The 22874-nt window shown below is 40.6% G+C and overlaps 1 protein-coding gene across 6 annotated transcripts in view; it reads right to left on the reverse strand.

Moving 5' to 3' along the window:
* Nucleotides 1–22874, reverse strand: part of unc5a (unc-5 netrin receptor A) — a 111453-nt gene that overhangs the window by 40536 nt on the left and 48043 nt on the right. For 4 of the 6 annotated variants that reach the window (XM_077733605.1, XM_077733608.1, XM_077733609.1 and 1 more), the window contains 5 exons: nucleotides 14805–14948; nucleotides 11523–11626; nucleotides 10126–10306; nucleotides 8095–8262; nucleotides 1757–1921 (listed from right to left, as the gene is read on the reverse strand). In XM_077733605.1, coding sequence (XP_077589731.1) covers nucleotides 1757–1921; nucleotides 8095–8262; nucleotides 10126–10306; nucleotides 11523–11626; nucleotides 14805–14948 — 762 coding nt within the window. The remainder of the gene's footprint in view (nucleotides 1–1756; nucleotides 1922–8094; nucleotides 8263–10125; nucleotides 10307–11522; nucleotides 11627–14804; nucleotides 14949–22874) is intronic. The other 2 variants (XM_077733607.1, XM_077733610.1) reach the window with 1 other exon arrangement.

Consider the following 22874-nt stretch of genomic DNA (forward strand, 5'->3'; position numbering starts at 1 on the left):
AAAAACGGCATTCACAAAGCATCAACAAAAGCGATTTATAACTGTTTCCCTCTCAACGTTGATACTTTAGAGTACATGGGAGACCACACTAGAGTATTCTAGACATTTTTATGCTTGAAAATATATTAAAAGGAATAAACGGTCAATATGTGCTGTATAAATTACGGTAAGTCTGAAGTGTGATATTGAGAGAGGTGCCATTTCTTTCATTTCATTCAAAAGCATTACGTCATGAATTATATTCACCTAGACCAGACATGTCGTGAACATCTGGATGAGTCACGAATAAAAGCAGAATATAAAATTTAGGCAATGACAATTGACTATGAATGTTCATTCGCTCATTTCATTCTTTCGTGAGTGCATTTTCAATCACTGCAAACCCTCCTAGTTCAAGTGGATTGGACATCTACTGGAGACAAACTAATTAAAATTCACATTGTAGGTAGGCTTAGATTGGTGGTAATGTTTGTTAATGTCCCCGCTCCCCCTCATACAGAAAGATACACTAATTGACAAGAGCAATTTGGCGGCTTAATGATGTGGGAAAATACAATCGTTGTCATTGTAGGGCTTGCAGTTTGTATTTTTTTGTTTTTTTTTCTTATTCAGGCACAAAATAGGAACCAGCCAAAGCATCTTTCCCGCTCGACAAGCTACTCAATGTTGGTTCAGTAATGAGTTAGGCCAAAGGCTGGATTGCTTACATTAAGCAGGGCCACCCCCTCAGAGTACTGTAGTTTCACCAAGGCAATGATGGGGTGTGAAAGCATGATACAGTTTTTGATCCTTGCCAGAAGCATCAGACACATGCTGTGCATTTAAAGTTAATTGGTGAGTCTAGTTGCGAGTTTTGCATATTTTTCTATGACTTACTTTTTTTGATGGTATGCATTTGGGCTAAAAGGCCTTCCTTGTAAGAAGTTTCCTTACCACAGATAATTTAAGAAGTTTAATCTACCACACCAATTAAAAGCACACCGCTCCGGCTATGTTAAAAATCAAGAGTTGAACATCTTAGCTAAGAAAATTAAAGTCAAGTAGAACACTCAACATTTGAGCAAATTTGTGACCGAGTGGCTGATGAATGCTCTTTCCAAGTAGATAACGATGTACTTCAAAAAGCAATGTGACTTTTTTGTTATAAGGTATTTTAAATATTTTTGAACGGCCCCAGAAATGTAGACATTTGTAGACTTTTCTTTAGTGACACAAAATTAAACAAAAAAAGAATGATGTATAAATTAAGGATCATGATGAATTAATGACAGTAATCTTAAAAACTACTCTTGTGAGAGGGTGGCCAAAAATGTAGTGACTTCAAGATTGAAGTTTTCCCACAGAATAATGCTTTGGGGGGCTCTTTAAAGCCTCTCCTACAATGCTCATTATCAATTAGAAAGGTGGAATCAGATTTATAATCACATTCGACCGAGTAAATTACTGCCTGTGTAGTGACGTGACTTTCAATTATACATATTTTCAGGATATTTTAAATAAGTATGGTCATATATTAAAAGAGTAGGCTTTTAGCCTAAACTTGCTTCAACCCTGGCTTCATTTGAGCTGATGCTTTTCTCTTTAAAATTCCAAAACCATACTGGAGTTGGCCAAAGTGTATTAAATGTACATTTATTGAGCATTTTAGTAGGTCTGTCATGCTGAAAATCCATGCAGCCTACCAATTCTGTTCTATTGAATCATTTCTTTGGAAAACATAGTGCATTTTGCTGTGTGTGGGCGGTTATACACTCACTCTGTGGGCACTGTTCGCTGGTGCAATTAAGAGACTGAAGGTCGAGCCCCTGGCAGTCCTTGCCCCCGGTTCCAGGTGATGGCTGGGTGCACTCCCGGCTCCTCCACATTGCACAGTCAGCCCCGCACGATGACCACCCACTCCATTCGCTCCAACCTCCATCAACTGTACAAACATAATACTGAGGTAAGGAGAAAAACCCACTCAACAAATTCTAAATAGTGGCATGTATTTTCTCAGGACATACAAATTGACTACAAGATCAGAACGACTGATAGAGAACTATGTTGCCATCTTTTGCAAATCTATAGGTTCTAAATGTAAAGCTGTTGGGAGAGCACAAAGACATGCAAATCCATTTGCAAATGCTCATATTCAAGCCACTATACAGGAAAGTGGATTTTCTTTTAACCTGATTCTGTTTTTCTAACAGATGGAAATCAAATGCAAGCAAAGCTAAACCTCAATTTTCATTGAGTTGTTAAACTAAGCCTGTACATAACACTCATGGGAAATAGATCTTGTAACACACCTGTAAAACAATAAACGATATGTGCATAAGATTTGGTGTTGTCCATGTTTACAATGAAGTATATACTAGGTGTATATTTAAGAAAAGAGGAAATGACAGTTAATCGCTAATTATCAATTATTGATTTGAATGATGATTTTATATAAAAAACAAACTAACACAAACAAAATAATATGTCAACAGTTCTCAGACAAAACTGCTGTCGGATTGAGAATGTCATATTTAACATAAATAGAAAATGCAGTCATTTTGGTTCAAGGTGGGCTGCTGCTGGCAAAGAGTGATATTAGGAGTGACGCAGTACCCGCCCTGTGGAAGGTTACCACAGGGCTAATAGGAAAAAGAGCCATAATGAGCTCTCGTGGGGGGAGCAACACCACTGTCTTGCTCTTTCCTGTCCCGAATTTATCTGTGGCGAGAACTTGGCAAAATTATTATGACAGCACACACACTAACACACTGCCATGACAGCAACAACCCTCTTTCTGCCTGACCCAAGGGCAAGGAAACGGTAGTGCTCATTAATCCTAGCAATAAAGAGAGCAGGGGGCATGAACCCAAGAGTACAATTCTGACCTAGAGCAGGTCAGAGGCTTTGGTTTATGAAGCATGAGTAGGACTGAGGGTGGGATAGAACTAATATAGCATAACTGTGACTGATTGTTATTTTGGGCTTGGCACCAGTTCATAATTAAAAAGTGCCAGAAAGCTAAAGACACAGGTGTTTGCATCAATGCTGCAAGACGTAGTACTTTGTGTGTGTGTGTGTAAGTGTGTGTGTCCAGGATTTTTGTATGTGTGTGCGGCGGGATGCTGACACAGCTTGGGTTACTATGCAGTCAGATCTGTTTGGCAGGGAGAGCGGAACCAATCAGATAATTGTCCTTGTTTGGCATTGAGTGGACCCATCCGTGGGCCAGTAGGCTGATTATCCAAGCTAGGATTGAAAATAATAGAAGAGCAAATGAGATCCTAATGAATGTGGAATGTCGCCCCTCGGTTTAGCCATATGACTGTGAAATAAAGAGATGAGCTCAAAATTTGCTCTGATGAGGTAATGGAGTTCTCTATTCCTGGCACAAAGCAAGACTATTGAACATTCAAATATTCTTCAATAATTTCGTACCACTGCACTTTGTTTTGACCAAACATTCCCGAAAATTACAGTGTGGAGCATCGCAAAACTTGAATTTGAAATAAAAGTAAGAAAGAAAATGCATGCACCAATGGCACAAATGTAAGCAGCACCAATATGAGAGTTTAAGATTAAGATTCATCATAGCAACTGTTTACAAGACTCGGATATGCGCCACTGTTTCAGTTAGCAATAACTTTTAAATATTGTAGTTGCAGGGGTTATGGGAGGGTGAGAGGAGCTGAGAATTAATTGAGAAATAGGGCTACTATTTGAAGACGAGATAAGTATTGTGAACCAGAAAAGCTGTCCTCTTTAAACACCGTAGTAAATTTGAAATCAAAACCTGGCCCATTCTTACTCCTTCTCCTGTGTAACATACGAATCAGATTATTCAGAGAGTTATTCATATAAAATCCCCCAGGATGAGATTGTTGGCACAAAAGTGAAAGGCTGTGCAACTGATTTTCAATCACAGCACTGCGGGTTTGAGGTCAGCCCAGCTCCTAAAGGAGGGACAGCAATACAATAGCTCAGTGTCACGCCTCAATTTAGACATGTTGTCAAAGGGAATAGGAAAAAAATACCCCCCACCTTTCTATACAGGTACATGTGGGTTCTGTTTGAGGCTTTTGCTGCTCATAATGACAAAGCTCAATGGCTATTGCCTGAGTTCATCAAACACCTGAGGTTTTCGCGTACTTGAGGGTCATACCTCAATTCTCCAAGTCCGTTCAATGTGTGCACATTGATGGCCTCTAATCCCACTGGCCTGTTGAGAACACAACCACATTGCCTCAAAGGTGAGTGGCAGGTCATCTCAATTAATTTACGGATACATCACCAATTATTGTTTTTTTGGGGAACTACACATTTAATCATTGAATTTCCTTTTGCCGGCTGTATCGAAGTTCTAATGAAATACGGAACAAGAGAGTGGTTTCTCCCTTATGTTAACTAACTTGGAGGAAATAGCCAAAATGGGTGACTGAATGCGAGATGAAAAGAGGGAGCCAAGGCAAAATGGCACAGAATGATTGAGGCAGAAACAGTCCAAATCTGTCACCAGATGGCTACACTCTTTCCAATGCGAAGTAATATGTTTTTCTGTGCTATTAGTAACATCTTGTATTTGTTATTTGGACACAAATGATGTTCCCAGAACAAGTTCACTGCTAAGGAGTAGACACTTGCCTGCAGTGCAGACACAGCAAGCATATGGGTGTCGAGAAGCATGCTTGCGCACAAGAGGGTCGCGCGCAAGCATGCAAACAAACACGCACAAATACACTAGCCTCGAGTCTGTTTATTTTCCATCTAGCGGAATTCTCATGACTCCGCTGGCGAGCCTGAGGGATCAGAACAATATTTGAATAATTCACCCAAGTTAGCAATCTTTTCATGTTCTTTGTGCTCCTCCCTTGCATTTGGCGTCTTGATTCACTTGTATCGGTAGTATCTCGCCGACATGCTTGTCTAACTTGGTTCCAAGTATTTACAACTAGGACGGCAAATGTGCCGCAATGTGAGATTTTTCCATGATTATTGGCTCAAACCAATGCGCGTAAGGTCTTTGGGCAGAATAAGTATTAAAATCCTCCGAATAGTAGTTATCAAAAAACATAATTTGAAAAAATAAATCACTTTTTACTGTCGATTTCCACTTTAAGGTAAGAGTGAATCATCTTTTTCTAACAAAGCTAAAGTTATGATTCAAATGCCATTGCTAGCCAATTGCTTGCAAGCTTTCCGGACATGCGGGGGTTGGTGGTCGCACTATTAACAGTTCGAAGGATGTTTATGGTCACTGTACACGTCAGAGTGCACTTGTTTCCCCGACAGCTCTCTTCCCAGTATTCTTTAAACCTGAAAGCTCCACTCTTACATTTGAATGACTATTCAAAAACTTGTTGAGAAGATATTCTAAGAAATTGTAACAACCAGCCTCGTTTTAGCCTTCATAGTAGGTGGAATTTACATCTTCTGTGTAAACTCGAGGGAAAGGTGACGGACCCAAACTGAAAATGGTGGTAAACTCTTATCTTTTTAGCAATGTAAATGCCTAAAGTATTAATCCTGTTGTGCTCTGAGCTTTCATTTCTAGTCTAACCTCTTCCTTGAGCTTGCATGACTACCCTGGGAAGAAGCCCATCTGATATGACAGACTGGCCTCCCGACGCCTACTCGAACACTTTGATGACTTGGACATTCACAAGAAGAGAAGTGCTAGCGTTCTTTCGCAAAGAAGAGTCACTCAACAGGCTGTTGCAAAAGATGTCGGCCTGGAGAAGATTATTTAAATGTGGAAATTAACCTTTGTAAAAAGCTCATAAAACAAACACAAACTGTGGTAAGATGGTTCAGAATGAATTGTTCTTGAACAAGAGTGGTTTCAAGCTCAAATGAATATTCCTGAGAACATTCAATCAATTAGTTGGCATGAACACACCAACACAGATGCACACAAATATTAAAAGGCACAAATAGACGAATAAATACCAGTGCAACCATATTTCAGCCGACAGCCTTCTGCACCACAATGAAAGCCACAACAGCACAGAGGCAGTGAAAAGCAGCTCAAAAGCAAAGGCCCTGAAGATGCCTCTTGACCGAGAAAGGAAAAGAGAGCACCGCATATAAGTAGAAACGAACGACAATGCGCATTTATGGGAACCCTCAACTTTTCTTGAGAAGTAATTACAACTTTGCTCATGTACAAGGTCTTTTGACAGAATTGTAAAAGTAATTCTAAAAGTATGTAAATGGGGCTTCCTATGGAAATGTAACCCTACATGATTCACGGATTTGGTTGTGTGTTTAATGAATCAAAAGTGAGGATTTGGATGTATTTCGGTTTGTCACTGCTGGGCTGTGCGTGAGCTTACTGACAAATGACGCAGCAGTCACTTCATCTCATCCGAGAGGACTCGGGAGGCACGTTCGTGAGCTCACAGCCGAGCAACGATGCCATTTGTGATTGGGAAGAACAAACTTATCATGTCCTCGGCTCTCCCGTGTTGGTCTTTGGCCTTGAGGGAAACCTGCTACAGGCGCTGACAGCTGGAAATGTCTGAGCCACGGAGAGAGGTAACGAGGGAGGAGAGGACACCTAGGTCACCTTCTGCTACCGGAGCATAAGACTGACAGGGGCATGACAGAGAACCGTGTTGTTTTCTTGAAATACAGTGAAAGTCGCAAAGGTCAAACGCGAAAGGTTTTGATCCACTTTGGCGCCATGTGCAGCTAAAGGATGAACTTAAAAGGGTGTTTTTCCCTTTACTTTCATATATCTGTTTTTGGAAGTCCAGCCAATGCAGCTAAAGGTGATGGCAAAGAGGAAAAGGGTAAAGGCAATAGGTCCGCCACACCCAAGAATTTATCTGCCACTGCAAAACCAATCTTTTTAAACCCATGTTGTTAAAAACAATACATACTATACTAGACTAAGCAGCCACTTTTCTCACAGGCATTGAGTGCAACAAAATGACGAGTATTTTTTTTTAATTCTACATTATTATAATGGTAACATGATACCGAGAATACTGACATTTCTGCCACTGGGCTGCAATTGCACTCATTCTCCTTATGAAGCTAGAAGAGTTTGATCTAACAATAAAAGGTCTGACATTAATCTTTTGATATTCATGGGGGTCAATAGCCCCATTGCTACAGTAAATGTTAAGCATTGCATTTAATTCCTGATTGCATGGAAGCTAATACTACCAGATCCATCCAGAAAAAAATCCCAGATGAGTATCAACCATTTATACATTTTCCTTGTCTTCATCCACTTGCTGGGTTAGGTTACTTTGCCTAACGTTTAACATCTGGTGATGTCTCTACACCACCATGTGTAATGTAAAACCTTGATTCACCGAGGAAAATAACCTTTGTTTTAGCAAGGGAGAGGCTGCAACTGAAAGAGGTTTAGGGTTTCCCTCAGCGCTTTTCAAGCATGGAGGATTTTGCAGCCAATGCGGCTTTGGACTGGGTCCAATGTTTCCCTTTTCTCATTCACTTTCTTCTTTCACCTTTAGCTTTTTTTCCATAGGCATCTATCTGACAGGCACGCTACCTTTGAGCCATCGTTACAGAGCTAATGTAGGACACTGCAAATGAAGCGGGCTGTATCTCAGGCTACAGGATCGATATATGTTGCTCACTATCAAGAAGACACTCCCTGCTCCTTGATTTCTCTCATGAAAAAGACTGGGCAGGGAAACGAAAGCCCCTCCGACTCTTACCACGTAAACATAGCACACGGGGTGCCATAATTCACCTTTTTACTGCCCGTATTTACTACACAGCTTTAGCTGCAAACAATAACAAATGTAGTAGAGCTAGTCTGACACAGCAGCATGCCCGTCTGGCTGGGATTATGTCTCTTAAATCAGAGAGGTATATGAAATAAGAGCAGGGTCTTCATAAAAGATAATGAGATATGTGAACAAAGTGGGATGATAAATCACTTTCATGGCCGTGAGGACTAATAGTTTCTGAAAACGTGTGTACGTTTAATTGTGGGATACAACAGAAGCAGCACTAGCCCAGGAAAGATTTGCAGGCCAAAATGAAGATGAACGAGATGACTTCTGGAGGTGAAAGAATGCAAAAAGAAAACCACGGGAAGCCAAGTGCCACAGGACGAGCAGGAAGTTGCCCGGGAGTTACCTGGACAGGTGGCCACACAGGCACTTTTCTGGACGTTCTGCCCCTCACAGGACGTGCCTCCGTTCAGTGGTGTGGGGTTGGTGCAGCTCCGACTCCTCTTCTGCCAGCCTCGCCCACAAACAGCACTGCAGGACGACCAGGTGGTCCACGTGGACCATCCGCCATTGACTGTCAGACCAGCGCAAGGAGGGGAATGGTTGTTGAGTTAAGGGTTGGGAGAAAGTTGAAAGGGAAGATGGGATGAGGGGACAGAGCAGCCAGGATTACCCGACATGCACGTGTGTGTGCCAAGAATAATGGTGAGTGCTTGCTGCGGTTCTAACGGAAGCTTGAAAAAGCAGGCTGCTTCCTGCACTTGAGCTGGAATTACAGCCACCTGACATGCAGGCACAAGGGCTACATTTACAGTGGGTGACCACATCCCAGCTTGTTTAAGAGAAACTATATAGGTAAATCAATGCTACGCATAGCTGAATGTACGGAGCCAAACAAAGTGTGAAAATAGTTCCTACAATAGAAAATCACAAGAGAACCCTTCGAAAATTAAGTGTGTTAAACATCCTGGCAATGAAAGTGATTTGGATTGTGCCCATTATTCAATATTCATCACTGATTGCGGCATTTGACGTCACACATTATGTCTGAATTATAGAGAACATCCCTAACATCCGATTGCAAAGAGCAGCACAATCAGGCTCAAGCGAGTGTCCATGTTTGGAAGCTGCACCAGTTGGTGGCACATCACTGGTACTCCACTGCTACGGTCTAATAATTACATCAAACCACCCCTGACGTGATTCAAATCTGTGCTTGTTTCATCTTGGATGACATGGTGATTCCTAATTTATTGACTCGAACAGTGCACTTTTTCCCCCTCTGGACAAACAGCCCCACCCCCAATTTCCCCTCTTACTTCTGCCTTGTCGCGACTGAATCCGTTCATTGCGCTCACTATGCGATTGATTGCTCGCCACAGCAGGGTAAATTGCCAGGCAACACAAGCCTTGATTACCTTTTAGCACAAAATGCAGCCTCACCAGCTAGGCCCTGATAAAATGCATTTCTGGCCCCCTGTTGAACCCTTTGAAAAGCAGCCATTATTATGACCCACTGCAGCTAGCTAGATCAACTAGCATAGTGGACGTGCCGTTTATTCATTTGGAGCACAATGTGGCTGCAAGAAAAGGAAACAAGAGTGTTTTTTTTTGCGATTTGACCTTATTCAATTCACACAATAATGGTTGATTTGTCATCTTTTCAAGCACAGTCCAAAAATTGGTGTGAGGGTTGGTGCATGCAAAAAAGTCTGTTCATACATTTTTTTTTTTTAGATATTTAAGCGAGAACCTTTACGAATATGCAATAATTAATGTGTAAATACTCCGTATACAAAGATTTCAACCAGCCTACTTTGCATGTTTTCGGGTATGGACGGAAATCGGAGTACCCGGAAAATACCCATACATGTGCAGCCCATAATAATGTTGCAAAGAGAAAAATAATAAATAGTAATCATGTTTCATGATCATTTAATCGCTGCCTGGCCCCAAGTCAAATTGGATGCAATGTCTATTGCCCTCAATAACAGCCAATAGAAATATTGGATGTTCTCTTTTTAATTTTGTATGCCACAAGATGGCTACAAGATTTAAAACTAGATTGAGAACAGAATCTTAACTGAAAGCAAACATTTTGTATACTTTCAAAACTAACTGTGCTTGTTTTGTGTATCCACAATCTCCCTTCTATTTGACTTCAATCTACAGAGATTGCTTGTGTAAGAGGCAGCAAAGCCACAAAGTTAAAGGGTAATTGATCTTTTAGGTCTCAGAAACCTCAATATGAAAACTGCATAAGATATTCAATTTTGGTGACGGAATTCCCTCCAACAATATTTCACAAGGGATGTGACTACTCATAAGATGATTTCTGTTTGTGTAATAACATATTTACAAGAAGACGTCTCATGGAGACACTTGGCAGATAATTTGACTTGTTCTAACCAGGCCTCTGAAATGAGCGTCCACCTACCGTAGATGAGGATCGTGGCCGAGTTGCTTTTGCGGCGAGCGACGATGTTCTTTGCCACACATGTGTAGTTGCCTGTGTCGGCCAGCCGGGCTTTTTTGATGATAAGATTATGGTCGGTCGTGATGAAAAAATTGGGGTCGCTCTGCGGGTCGATCAGGTCCTCGTTCCTCTGCCACTCCACCTGAAAGTGAATTCGATTGACCAACAGTGCAACTGATCCCAACAGAAAAAGCCAAAGCGACATTCGGTAAATGGGAGACATGAAGGGGTAACTATGTGTTGCTGCTGTCATGAAAATAATAGATATGCAGCATGTAAGGGATAGAAATGTGTGTTTTCATATTTTGGAAAAGTTAGAGAGAGATGTCTTCAATTCGTAGAAAAAGAGACAATTTGTATTCCATTGTAATTTCAGTTTTAAGGGCAATCTGTTCCTTTACTTGGTGATGCCTGACTTTGTGTCTTCTTGAGGGTGTCGCAGTATTGTTGTTGGTATTATTGCTACATGTGATGCACATAATTGGGCTTTCTTTTTCCTCTCTGCGCGCCTATTTTCTCCTGTGGTGACTTTTGCTCTGATGCTCTTTTTGTGTTGAGCTGCGGGCTGGCGCCTTTACTTCCCATTTCTCTGCAAGCTGTCCCCACACTATCCAATCCAACTGTGATAGACTTGTTGGCTGTTTGCGGTCCCTGGAATGTCTGAATAGTTTGCCTAACCTATGCCGTTTGTCTGATTAGAGCTCACGCTATCTGTATGGTTTTTTTCCCCCTACCTCATTGTATGATTTGGATTTTTGGGCCTTTCTTTTGTTAAAAGTTGAATTCAATCAAGTACAATTCAGATGACCAATTACCATTCAGAGCACCCTTTTTCCAAACTATCAAAGTCATGTCAGTTTAGCTTCAAGTACCCTAAAAAAATTAGAACAGTGATTTGGCATCCAAATTAAGTCACAATTACCCAGTTCTGCTGAGCTCCTTCAAGACCACATATGTTACTTTCCACACTATTGAAAGTCTTGGAAAGGCCCAAAAAATTGAACAGAGCAACCATGTATGAGAAATATCAAAATGGCAAGAAGGCAGGATAAAAAAAAAAGTGAGCCATTAATTATAGATAGGCCTTTAGAGATGCCAAATTCAGGGCGAAACCTCCTAGCTTATGCTGGGTGATATGACGAGCATATGTGATATATGGCAGCTTGGAGATGTGAGAGAGATGATAAATCAATGAAAGGGGGTAATTAGAGGTGTAATTTATCCATATGGGCTGTCCGCTCCCCGGTGAAAGCCGGGGAGATGATCACTGAGCCTCTCTCTGCCCTTTGTCCTCCCGATGATAAAAGGGTAAATGGATGCGACATGCGATCCTATAAATACTTTTCATATATCCTCACCTCGGGTTGCGGCACTCCCTCGGGGGGATGACAGCGCAGTGACACCTCCTGGTCCAATGCCACCTCTTTAGCTTGAGGCTCCTCCTCAAAGTTCTTTCTCAAGTCTGTGGAGAGAACACAAAGAAATGCGACCAATTAGGCTATTTGTAACAGCATGTGGAGTGTAAATGAAAGCTCCGCCGAGTAAAATCTGGAAATGTTTGCGGGCGTGTCGCACTCCAGTTGGCCCCCGGAGCCACGCAGGGATTGGTGGCACCGAGCATGTTGCATATTACGGTCTGCCTGGCTGCCTCAGAGATGCTGCCTGCTGCCAGAGGGGCCCGACATCAAGCAAAAGCAATTGCATTAGTGCTCGCTCCTTCCTCCGCGCGCCACCCACTCTCTCCAGCAGCAGCCAGCCCGCAGCTCCCATCTGTAAGAGGGCTGGGAGCAGCCACACGAAAACAAAACCCGGAGGCATCTGGACAAGAGCTCCCGTGAGCTCGGCCGACTGCGTGAAGCTCCGCATTTCATCTCATTGAATACTTTTACGGCCGCACTCGGCGATGCTCTATATCTTGCCCATGAGTCATGCTGAGCGTTAACGCAGGTAAAGTCGGTATTGCTCTTTTTTTCTTTTTTTTTTTACGGCTGGAAATGGATGGAGGACTACTTACATCTGATGAGGCAGACAGGCCACTGATAGCTACCAGCTTGGCACTAATTTGATGTGTCCGCCCCAGGTTTGCACTCAAAGTGAATCGATGTGTTGCTGTGTCGTGAGGGGCAAAGGGCGCGGCCATGAGCTGTTGTTGAATTCCTTTTAACTAAATCTGAAAGCCTATCCTCAAAGGGGCATAAACTAGTTTTACTCATTGGCTGCTGTAGAAGGTATGAGATGCCCAATCCATTTTGACTGGGAGAGGATGGCAGTGAATTATCGCTGTTAGCCCTCTCACTCAAAATCTCTATTGGGGATCTAGCGCCGTCAATGAGTTAAATGAGCATTTAAAGCCAGTCTTTGCAGTTTAACTGAAGTGGACGTCCATCGTTGTCAAAGGTAATTAATAGTAAATATTCTCGTCACAATCCATGGCTTAATAAATAATTTTCTTACCTTTTTTTGCATATATTCAGACATTTGCATACACATTTAATATTTCTTAAAGGGTTTAGGTGTTAAATATTGTGGAACAAATTAGGCTAATTCAATGTAAAATATGTCTACTATCAAAGTTACAAAACCACTTATGGAAGTATATATTCATATATATACATATATGATACTTATTTGGAACGGAAAATTCAACAATTGTTTAACACACTCAAATAAATAAAGCAAAGTACATTTTCATTTTTTTTCCCTTTTTAGCTTCTGACCTTTGTCGCATTGACTTCTTTAGCTTAAACACTGACTGGTAAGGCTATATTATTACCAAAACCAAGTACTAATACTCTTCAGAATGTGGGTTACAGTGATAATTTTACAATTGGCACACTGCGAGTCCCAGGGATTCGCTTGTCTGAAAACTGTGCGTCCCAGGAAACTTGTCACGAGTCCCAACATACTACGGATGCAAATAAAACATAAGCAACGATATATAAACATTGAGATTTAATTTATTTATTATATGGTTTAGGGTTAGGGTTTATTTATCATTGTACTAGTCTTTCAGCTCGTAGATCCTCCTCTCTTTGCAGCCAAAAGTCTTTTGAAATGTGCGTATTTTTCCTTGCTTCCCCCGTTTTGCTTCATGATCATCGATCGAATCTTCTGCAGTTCTTTTCTTACTAGTTGTATTTTTTAACTGCGAAATAACTATCCAGACTGTTTTGCTTTTTCTGAAACATTTTTTATCTTTCTTACACTATTACGAAACTCTTGCTATCGCTTTCTCTCCTTCGTCTGCTAGTGTCTGCTAGTCTCGTTCACGCGAGAATTATTTCGCAAAGATTATGTGGAATAAATTGGTTTGCTATCGGATATATGTGTTGTGGTTTTTTTTTTGATAAAAATTTCTTTGCGTCCGAAAAAAGCACATTACTTGAAATTGTGCGTCTGGAAGAAAAGCTGTGCGTATCAGACGCAGGACGCAGAGGTAACGAGAACACTGGGGTTAAGTGATGTCGTTACAATATACAAACCTCAGTCAAACATGGTGGCAGATCCCAATAGTTTCATTTTCATTGTTTTCACCCCGTACCCTCTCAATTCATTTGCTTGGAAGACGAGCAAGTGCTGTAATTAGAGATGCACCGTGGGAGCTCATCGCTTCACTTAGCTGCTCAAAGCGGGCTAAGTGCTACTAGCTGCTTCGAGCCAACACACCCTCATTCGCTGGACATGTTTTCTCTAGCAGCAAGAGTAGTACATGCTGTCGAGCCATTTGCCAATTTGCTTTTCACCAACAAACAGTCATCTGTCCGATTAAAGGTAGAGATGGAGTCTTTTTTTCCAAATCAAATGGAGCCTATACAGATGAGATCCAAGCCTCTAAAAAAAAGAAAGCGAAACAAATGCACGCTTTACATCTTAATGAGTGACTGAAGCCTCTAACAGGGTGAAAAATAATGAAGGCCAGTCTTCTGAAGGCCCTGTTGTGCAAGGGGAACACTGTTTTCTAGAATAATGCATATTTATGTGATAATTAATAAGCAGAATGCTTCAAAACACTGTAACGTTGAAGGGATTCCGCTAATAAAGCTTTGAGGAGGCTGCAGTCGATGCGCCTGTGTTCCCCTGACAGATTTATGGTCGGTACATTGCAATAAATTTGGAAGCTTTTTTTTACTCGGCTACTTTCATCTGGATCATCGCTGAAACAGTCTATCTTGTGAAAAATATGCTCATGAATACTCAATTTAGTGTGCCACATTTTTTTTTTTTAAACATCTCTCGTGCAAGGTAAAAGAATCACCGCAAGAGGAAGCATTAGGAGATAAAGGTCATTCATAACACAAGGTGGATTATTATGGTCTTTTTCCAATCCTATTATAATAATGCAGTTTCTTCATGCACATTTTTTAATGCGTGATATCATGCTACTGTGGAGTAAGTACCTAATGTCAAACGCCACAGATGTTATCCAATTTGCAGTTTGGCTGAGATTTCTGAGAAAATACTATCTCATAAATCAACTCAGTCAAAGGTGAGTAGCCTATTTTCCAGACTAGAGGTTGCACTTTTTATTTTATTTGTTAATATATAATATATATAATGTATGTATAATGTATAATCTGGAAAACATGTTAGGTTTGCCTTCCAATGGTGTTTTCACTCTAAAGATTTCAACGTGTACTCACAAGCAATTCTGATATAAGCTTTCTGGCTTTTCTGAGTTCCGGTGGTGCTCCAGGCGACACACTGACACCAGTACTCATCCAGGCCAAAAATCTTCTCCACCTGCTGTCTGGTGATTTCGATTGTCACCTCCATGACTGGCAGAGCTGCAAAGGAAAAAGAAATAATGACAATGGAATGTAAATACGGTTGACAGACTGGCAAGAATGAAATCCCATTTCCTCTTTATCTCAACAAGGAAGTCACTTTTGTACCTTTTGCCCACAGTCTAGAAACGTAATTTGGAAAGTTCAGCATAAACAAGCAGAGAACTATCACAATATATGCGCTTGTTAAATGTAGAAAATGAGAACAGAGCCTCTAGGCAGCACACGTCTCATTTGGAGGGCATTTAAAACATCAACAATTGGGATGGAATGCAAAAAAAAAAACACAACCTGTCCAGTTCCTCTAAAACTGCAATGCAAGTAATTAAACCTCAGCAATACAAACAAAATAGACCTTTTTTATTGCAATTCCCTATAGAAAAGTATATTTTGCAAACCAGCATCAATTTTCCTTTAACCTTGTATTGATACAGAAATCCAATCAAACATATTTTCTTTATCTTGAACAGCAGGCTTCAGTCTTAGAACATGCCCTACTTTCCTGCCTCTGGATGTAGAGATACTCTGTTTTCCTGTCAGTTTCCTGCTCACCGATCTGATCTTTCCTCTCTTGGGGTTGTTTCCAGTGAGATGGTGAGCCTTTCCTATGAACACAAAATATCCAAGGAGGCCTCAGAGGATACGGTACTGGCAAGGCAGCGCATATCCTGTAGGCCGTCTGGATATTAAAGTCTCAATAGTTGCTCTTCAAGTTCAATTTGCATAAAAGCTCTTTGTGACACTCTGGCACTCTGTACACACACTTGAGCTGTCTGATATGAACACTTCCAGTTCCAAACACGTGCTTGGCTAAGTGGCACCTATCAGACCATCAAACCTATACAGCAATTTTGTGAAGAACTTGCACAGGTGGGACATATCCAGAAAATGTGTTGTTCTCCGCAAACAAATGACACCTCAGAATATCAATTTTTATAAAGCACTTAATTGACGTAAACACTGGGGATTAGCCATCACATGCGATGCGAATGAGCGAGTCACAATAAATGTGGATGCATTTGCAGTTACAGAAACTCTATATGTCCACACATACTTAATTGCTCTACTGAAATGTTTTTCCCCCGATATATATCAAAAGTACATACGTTGCATTGGCCTTCAAATTACCCCATTCCTGGACTAGGTTAACTTCAGCCAAACTACAAAATACAGTGTAAAAGAAGTGAACAATTTTCCTCTGGACTGTAGGGATGAACTTTTAAATCTCAGAATTAACTAGAAGTTACTCCACACCCCCAAAAAATCTGACTGCAACACAGAATGGTAAACCGTGCAAGAGCCAGAGAGAGAGAGAGGGGAAGAAACTATTGTAATCAATCCAAACCTGTCTCATCACAGCCGCATGTAAAATAAAATACAAATTCAGACTATGCAGTAAAGTTGCAGAGATGAAATATAGTACAGCATAAAAAAAAGCAATGGCTTTGAGTCTGACTGAGCAAGGGACAGTTTATATATGCAGATCATTTTCCATATATTAGAAGACATACAAAATATTAGGTGCTCACTAACAGCCCATATTCAGAGGATACCCAGGCTAGAGAAATGTAACTGATTAATGCACGTCTCCTTGTCTTTGAGCTAAAGGCTGAAGAGAATAAAAGATCAGAATGTAGACGCAATGCATGAACAATAGCAACCTGAGGTGAGAAATTCTAAGAGGAGCAATTTGAAGCTCTGCTTGCCAGTGTAATTGCATTCTGTTTCTTTATCTCTTCCCGTCTCCGTAATTACCTGCCCACTGTGTCTGACACCTTAAAGAAACACTGCTGTAAGGCAATCCTTCCGATTTCTGCTCAATTAAGGCGCACCACAAAATAATCATGACGTTTGGGTGTGAAAATAGGAATTCACATTCATAGCCTTTAATATTGACACTCACTAATGACTCAATTATCAAAATGACTGGCAATATATGACTTCTGATATATCTAGATTGACTATATAGTTTGTACTATGTAGTATATATATTATATAGGCAAAGTATTTGCGTTTGATATATAATCATGTATAGGCGGCCCGGCGGATGAGTGGGTAGCGCGGTTCTGGGGTCCTGGGTTCAAAATCGTGATTCCATTGTTAACCAGTTATTTACATCAACGGTAATTAGACTTTGTATGCAATTACTGTATTGTACATCAGCTATTTGCAGATTTTCAACATTTCACATTCGGGGCTGGTCCTTGTCTCTCCAACGGCGCTTTTATTCGGCTTTTGTTCAACTTTCCAATCAACTTTGGGAAAACAGGCACATTCATCAATGTCACTATTCCTTCAACATGTAATCAAAGTCAAAAACAGGGAGGTTTTTAGAAAAGAAACACTTTCACCAATTCGAGGCGAAACCTGTCGTCACAGATCCTGCTATGACTGGAGGAAGTGTGTGTACAAGGAGTGAGATGTTGCCATATCTGTCAGGCAAGTGTCCTGTCACGGTCACGCTCCGGCCTTTCTTGATTTGGGAATTTGCAAAGAGGAAATATAGAAAGGCAAGGAAATTGATTTTGTAACCACGCAACAATAAATACTCGAGAGGTACTCTCAGAAGATGAGGCTGTGGGCACACTCCGATTGAAAAAAATGTCTCGTAATCAATAACCTAAAAGAAGCTATCACAACCCTCTATCCTGAATGCAGACTTGAGGGGGCTCAAGAGTCAGCAGAGTTTCAGCAAATTAAGAAGGAGGCATCAAAGGACTGAAGGCAATTTCAGAATGGTTTGCCAAACACACTGACATGACATGCTGCGCATCTTCAAGCAACACTACAACACAATTTAGTTCTTGATCCACTGGCAAGTTGGTGCATTTGGTGGATAGGGTTTCTTTCCCTATGATTACCACTTGAAAACACGCACAGAGGAAGACAAGAGGAAGAATATTGTCTGCTAGTAATCTTCCCTTAAATCAAGAGGGGTTTCTACGCCCAACAAAACCTTACTGGACTCAATCTTTGCTAAGTCGATTGTGAGCGGTGCCGAGTGCCGGATTTTAGCTTTCCTTCCCACACTCTTGTTTTTGCAAGCGCTGACCTCAATTCCATAGGGGTCATTTGCTTATCAAAAGCACAGACTAGAACTTACAGGTCCTGGGTGTGTGTTCTTTGTGAACACAAGGAAATTCAATTAGGTGCCATGCCTGGTGTGTGTGGCTGGGATTCATCAGAAGATATAAGGGGATTATAGTTGGGTGACTTTACATCAGGCCAATGCTCCATTTCAAGAGAAAGCGTACACAATGGTTGAGAGGAGACATTACAGATGAGGCTTTTAAGGGATCGGAAGCACACCCTAGCCACCAGTCAAAGCATGTTTCAAGTGGTTCATTTCCTACTGTGCTTCCTTTTTGTAAAGGGTGGTATCAATGTCAATCCTAGCACCTAGAGTCCACTTCTATTCAAGAGAACATCAAAAAAGCCCTCTTCAGACCGAATGCTACTCTTCTAAAATTAAATAAATTCAGACCCAAAAAACTGTTTGAATACATGTTTGTTTGACATAGTGGACCTACTGGCAAAAACTATTAAGACACTATTTTTTTTAAATTGCATTAAAATGTGTGAAAAGATTCTTCTAATAGGTTGTTGGTGAGATCTTAGCCAAGTTTACACAGCAATATAAATAAATGAACCTGATTCAACTGTGTGATAGCACATTTTTCCACCGGGCACATGCGTTAACCTGGAAATTTTGTAAGTCTTGACTGTCATGGAAAGAGGCCAAACTGAGGAAAACAGTATAGTGCACAACAACCACAATATTCCCCTAGAGTAAATAACCAAAAGTCAATTCCACTTCACACAGCCAAGGCCATTAGTGCCATCTTATTATGTCTGCAAACATCAATTACTCAGTAAATCGGGAAAATGATAGGTTGGCAGGTGGTGCCATAAGTGTCTGCCCTTTTAAAAGTGTGATGTGGCCTTCTGAGTGACGCATGGCTTCATTTAATCTGCAAGAGCAACTGCATCAGAAGCAGCGGGTAGGAGCAGGGGGCAAAAGGTACTCCCATTCAGGGATGTTGGTAAGGTTGTGCCTTAAGTCAGTGGGACAGTATTCCGGGTCAAGGCACTGCCTCCAGTTACAAACAGCTTTTCAAGAGCTTCTTTTGATTGAGCTGTCAATTTTCCACAACAAATCCACAATGCAAGGCCCATGCCGATGCGCTGAATGTCATTACAGATTATTCATGGCTGACAAGCAGGAGAGCAGGTAGTGGTCCAATCAGTCAGTTTGGGTTCAGGCCAATGCTACTCCGAGGAGATTTGGATCGGCTTGATTAGGGTAAATTATGCAGCAAAACTCTATTGTAAAAGTCAAGGAAGTGGCAATTAGGCGATTCTGAATAAAGACCAAGCAGTTTTAGTTAAGTGAGAACTTCCCCTTCCATACAGCGTTTCCCAGCAGCACAGGATCCAACAAAATGTAGAATACAATCACTGAGAAATTGCAGTGAAATGTCACAAGTGATTGCAGCTTTGCAATGTCGTGAAGAATTGCTGTCCAGACCTCAGAGTAGATTTTTATGGGCACAAAATACCCACATGATGGACATGGATGTTAATTTTGGAAACTCACTGCTTGGAATCAATTTGAAATGTGTAATTTATCAATGGGAAGCTCTACGACAACCCAGAGGAATGGCTTGTTTGTTCAATGCAAGTCTACCTGCTCGACAAACAGATGTATTTTGCCCGCAATGTTACTGTCCTTCACTAATTCATTTACTAAGCTTGGGTTCTGTAATTTACCAAAGCTCAGTTACCCAAGTGCGTCCAGTGTAATTACTTTAATCCAATATCCGCGACTCTGATGACTGGCAGCACAAGAAAGCTCAACAACCTTCCTCAAGCTGCCAGTAACTGGGATTGACTCCGTTATCTCCAAACCCACCTTGTCCTACTGCGAATGAGAAAACGTCAGAGGTGAAGGCCTTGAACACTTTCTCTCGGCTTCTATTTCATTTTACTGAGTGGGATATCTAAAAGAATCCTGGCCACATGAAGGGTGTGATAATTTGCCCTGTTCAACATGCTTTTCTTCCCTTGTCTGACATGGCACTGGTCTCTGAAGTAAATAAGAAAGACTGCTTGAGCTAAGTCAACCAGGCTCCCATTTGGCTGCAGAGTGCTGTGCCCCATACAAATTGCATTAGTTTTTTTTTTTCTCTCTTGGAACTGCTGGTTAGAGTCTCTTGGGCCTTTAGACTGGTGGTGTTTAAAGGTGGAGGCTTTTTCGGAAAAACAATCAGGTGATGTTAGGAACAACATGCATCGTGATTCAAAGAGCCGTCAAGCAAATTTTGTTTTGGGTGCCACAGGACAGAATTTTTTCCATTGATTTAGCGAATAAAGACTTTTATGTACTTCACAGGTAAGAACATTTTTAGAACCTTTTACGAATACATGTCCTACTCCAAGCAGTCTTTAGTAGCTCAGCAGTCAGCACGATTGACTGCCCAGCTGAGTGTGGGTTTTAATCCATAATGGGTAGAAAGGTGCAAGAATGAGACGATGAGTTCTAAATTTGTATTTTCCAAGGAATTGTCACATTTTCTGCAGCTCACTAATAGAAAGTATTAAAAGTCTACTCTAAAACTAATACTATTTAGTTAGTGTAATTAAGCAAAAGCCTGTGACGCTGCATAAATCCATGTCGTTTTAAGCACCGATTAATGAAAATCCTCTCCTCAAAAGGCAAAATGTGTGATTAACACTCAACTTATTAAATATATAGATAACACTATGAATACACATGATGCAAAAAAAAAAAAAAAACAGTGGGCCTTCTGACTATGTGAATACAAAACCAATAGTTCAGGGGTTCCACATTATTTTGAAGAGTAATCAAAAATGTCACCTTAAGGTGACCAACTGGTAGTACAACATGACATTTACGCATTTTAGTAAAGATGCAATGGCGGCACTATATTGAACTATATTTCAATAGATTATTTCTAAGAGAACAAATAAGTGAAAATACTATAGTTTAGCCTGTGATACATTTCCTTAACATATTTAAAATGAGAATTTTACTGATTGAGAAAAAGTTTCTTCAGCTAAACTGGATACTAAGAGGTATACCTGGAAAAAACAACAATGCATTCCATTTATAGCACCTAATGCTCCAACGTTCAAATACAGGAGTCAACATGCTTTGCGCCTGAATCAACTATAATGACACAAGGGGATGAAGTGCTGTAGACTGAACACGCATTGAGTATTGAAATATTAATTTCTTTGTTCAAATGCAACGGTGTAAATTATTCATCCAGTAGATGCAAGACAGAGTGCTGTGTATTTTATAGATAAACTGACGCTGAAACTGGAGGTAAGGCAGTGAAAAAGGAGAGCAGAACCATGAAAGTTGGATATTTTGCTTGAACTTTAGTTGCCCTTGGAAAGTCCAATATTATTGGAATAGCAAATCTATTCGGTATATCTGTTCTATTTCTATAGAAGTAAAAATATAGCACGGATTCTAAATGTGACAACCATAACAAAACTATTTTTTCATAAGTCTTGGCATTTACTGCACAAACTTGGGACCAACGACATTTCATGTTATATGTAGAAATTTAAGATGTTGAATAAAAAATCTATGAATGAAAGTTATATTATCACTTGTAAGACTTTTGTCATTACACAACCACATTATTTCATGGAGTAATTGACTGACTAAATAAGAGTGATGCTACGTAATCTAAATATTTATAAAATATACAAAATATGAAAAAGTGCTTGTACAATTACTGTCCCCTAAAGGCAGTTTATCGAGGTTTAAGCAAAGACACAAAAGACAAAACAATTTGCAAAAACAAATTCATGGTCTGAGATGATGTGAAGCGATTAATTATTGAAGCAGATTGCATAAAATCCTCAGGATTGCTTCCTGATGGGACCCACGCTAGTACATTGCTGTTTCTTTGGCTGTTAGCACGCCTCATCGAACAGGCGCTCTGATGAAAATGCTCTCCGAAACACAGAAAATGAATGCAGAAGAGCCATACATGAGTAGGTAATATCCCAGCAACCCATGCATTTGATTTCATTGTGAATGTGTTTGTAACGGCTCTGTGACAAACAAGGAGTTATAATACATTAAAATATTGAATGGACATTAAATTATATTATCATCTTTTTCTTTTCACGTCATAAAGCATTGATTAAACTGCCAATAAGGAAATTTACTCTTGAGAAGGAGAAGAAGAAGTTAAGAAAAGTCACAAGGTGGAAGTTAAATGAGAAAACAACAACAAAATGTTGGAAAAATGACTAAAAGATTATGTGATTTACTGCACATTATTTCAGGTTTTAGTGCGTTTGTATAAAGATTGTTTTCTTTGAAAATGTAGGTAACAATGAACAACTTTTAGAAGGCAAACATAAAAGTGTATTGATGAAACCAAGTTTCCATTTGATTGTTTAGGCTCCAACCACGGCGAAAGCATCATTTCATGCACACTCCGAGAGTAATACGACTTCACTCTCCTTTTTGTTTCAAAGAGCACTCCATGAGGACACTGAAGCTTTTTTCTCCTGCTTGCTGCGTAAAACAGCCTTTTCACTTCTTCCGTGCTGTCCCATACCCAGGACACCCTCCAGCTTCTAGTTTAAATGGAAGCGCAGGCGAGTTGATGTTTGTTCCAGGAGTGTGTAAAATACAAATGCTCTAAAAGTCTCCTTGGGGCCAACCACACAAAGCATTAACTGTCAGCCAACTCAGTTCCTCTGCCTATCAAAAATCTCCACGGACTATTTAGCTGTCAGCTGCCTCTACCACCGCCTCACCAGACACTCCCTTTCTGAGCTCCACTATTACTAAACCAATTTGAAGAGAGCAGGTGCTGATTGACATCACAAAGCCCCACTCGGTGAACTGCTGTCAGACTAACAGTCACATCTTTC

This window comes from Stigmatopora nigra, chromosome 14 (assembly GCF_051989575.1).
Source record: "Stigmatopora nigra isolate UIUO_SnigA chromosome 14, RoL_Snig_1.1, whole genome shotgun sequence".
In the NCBI taxonomy this organism is placed as follows: Eukaryota; Metazoa; Chordata; class Actinopteri; order Syngnathiformes; family Syngnathidae; genus Stigmatopora; species Stigmatopora nigra.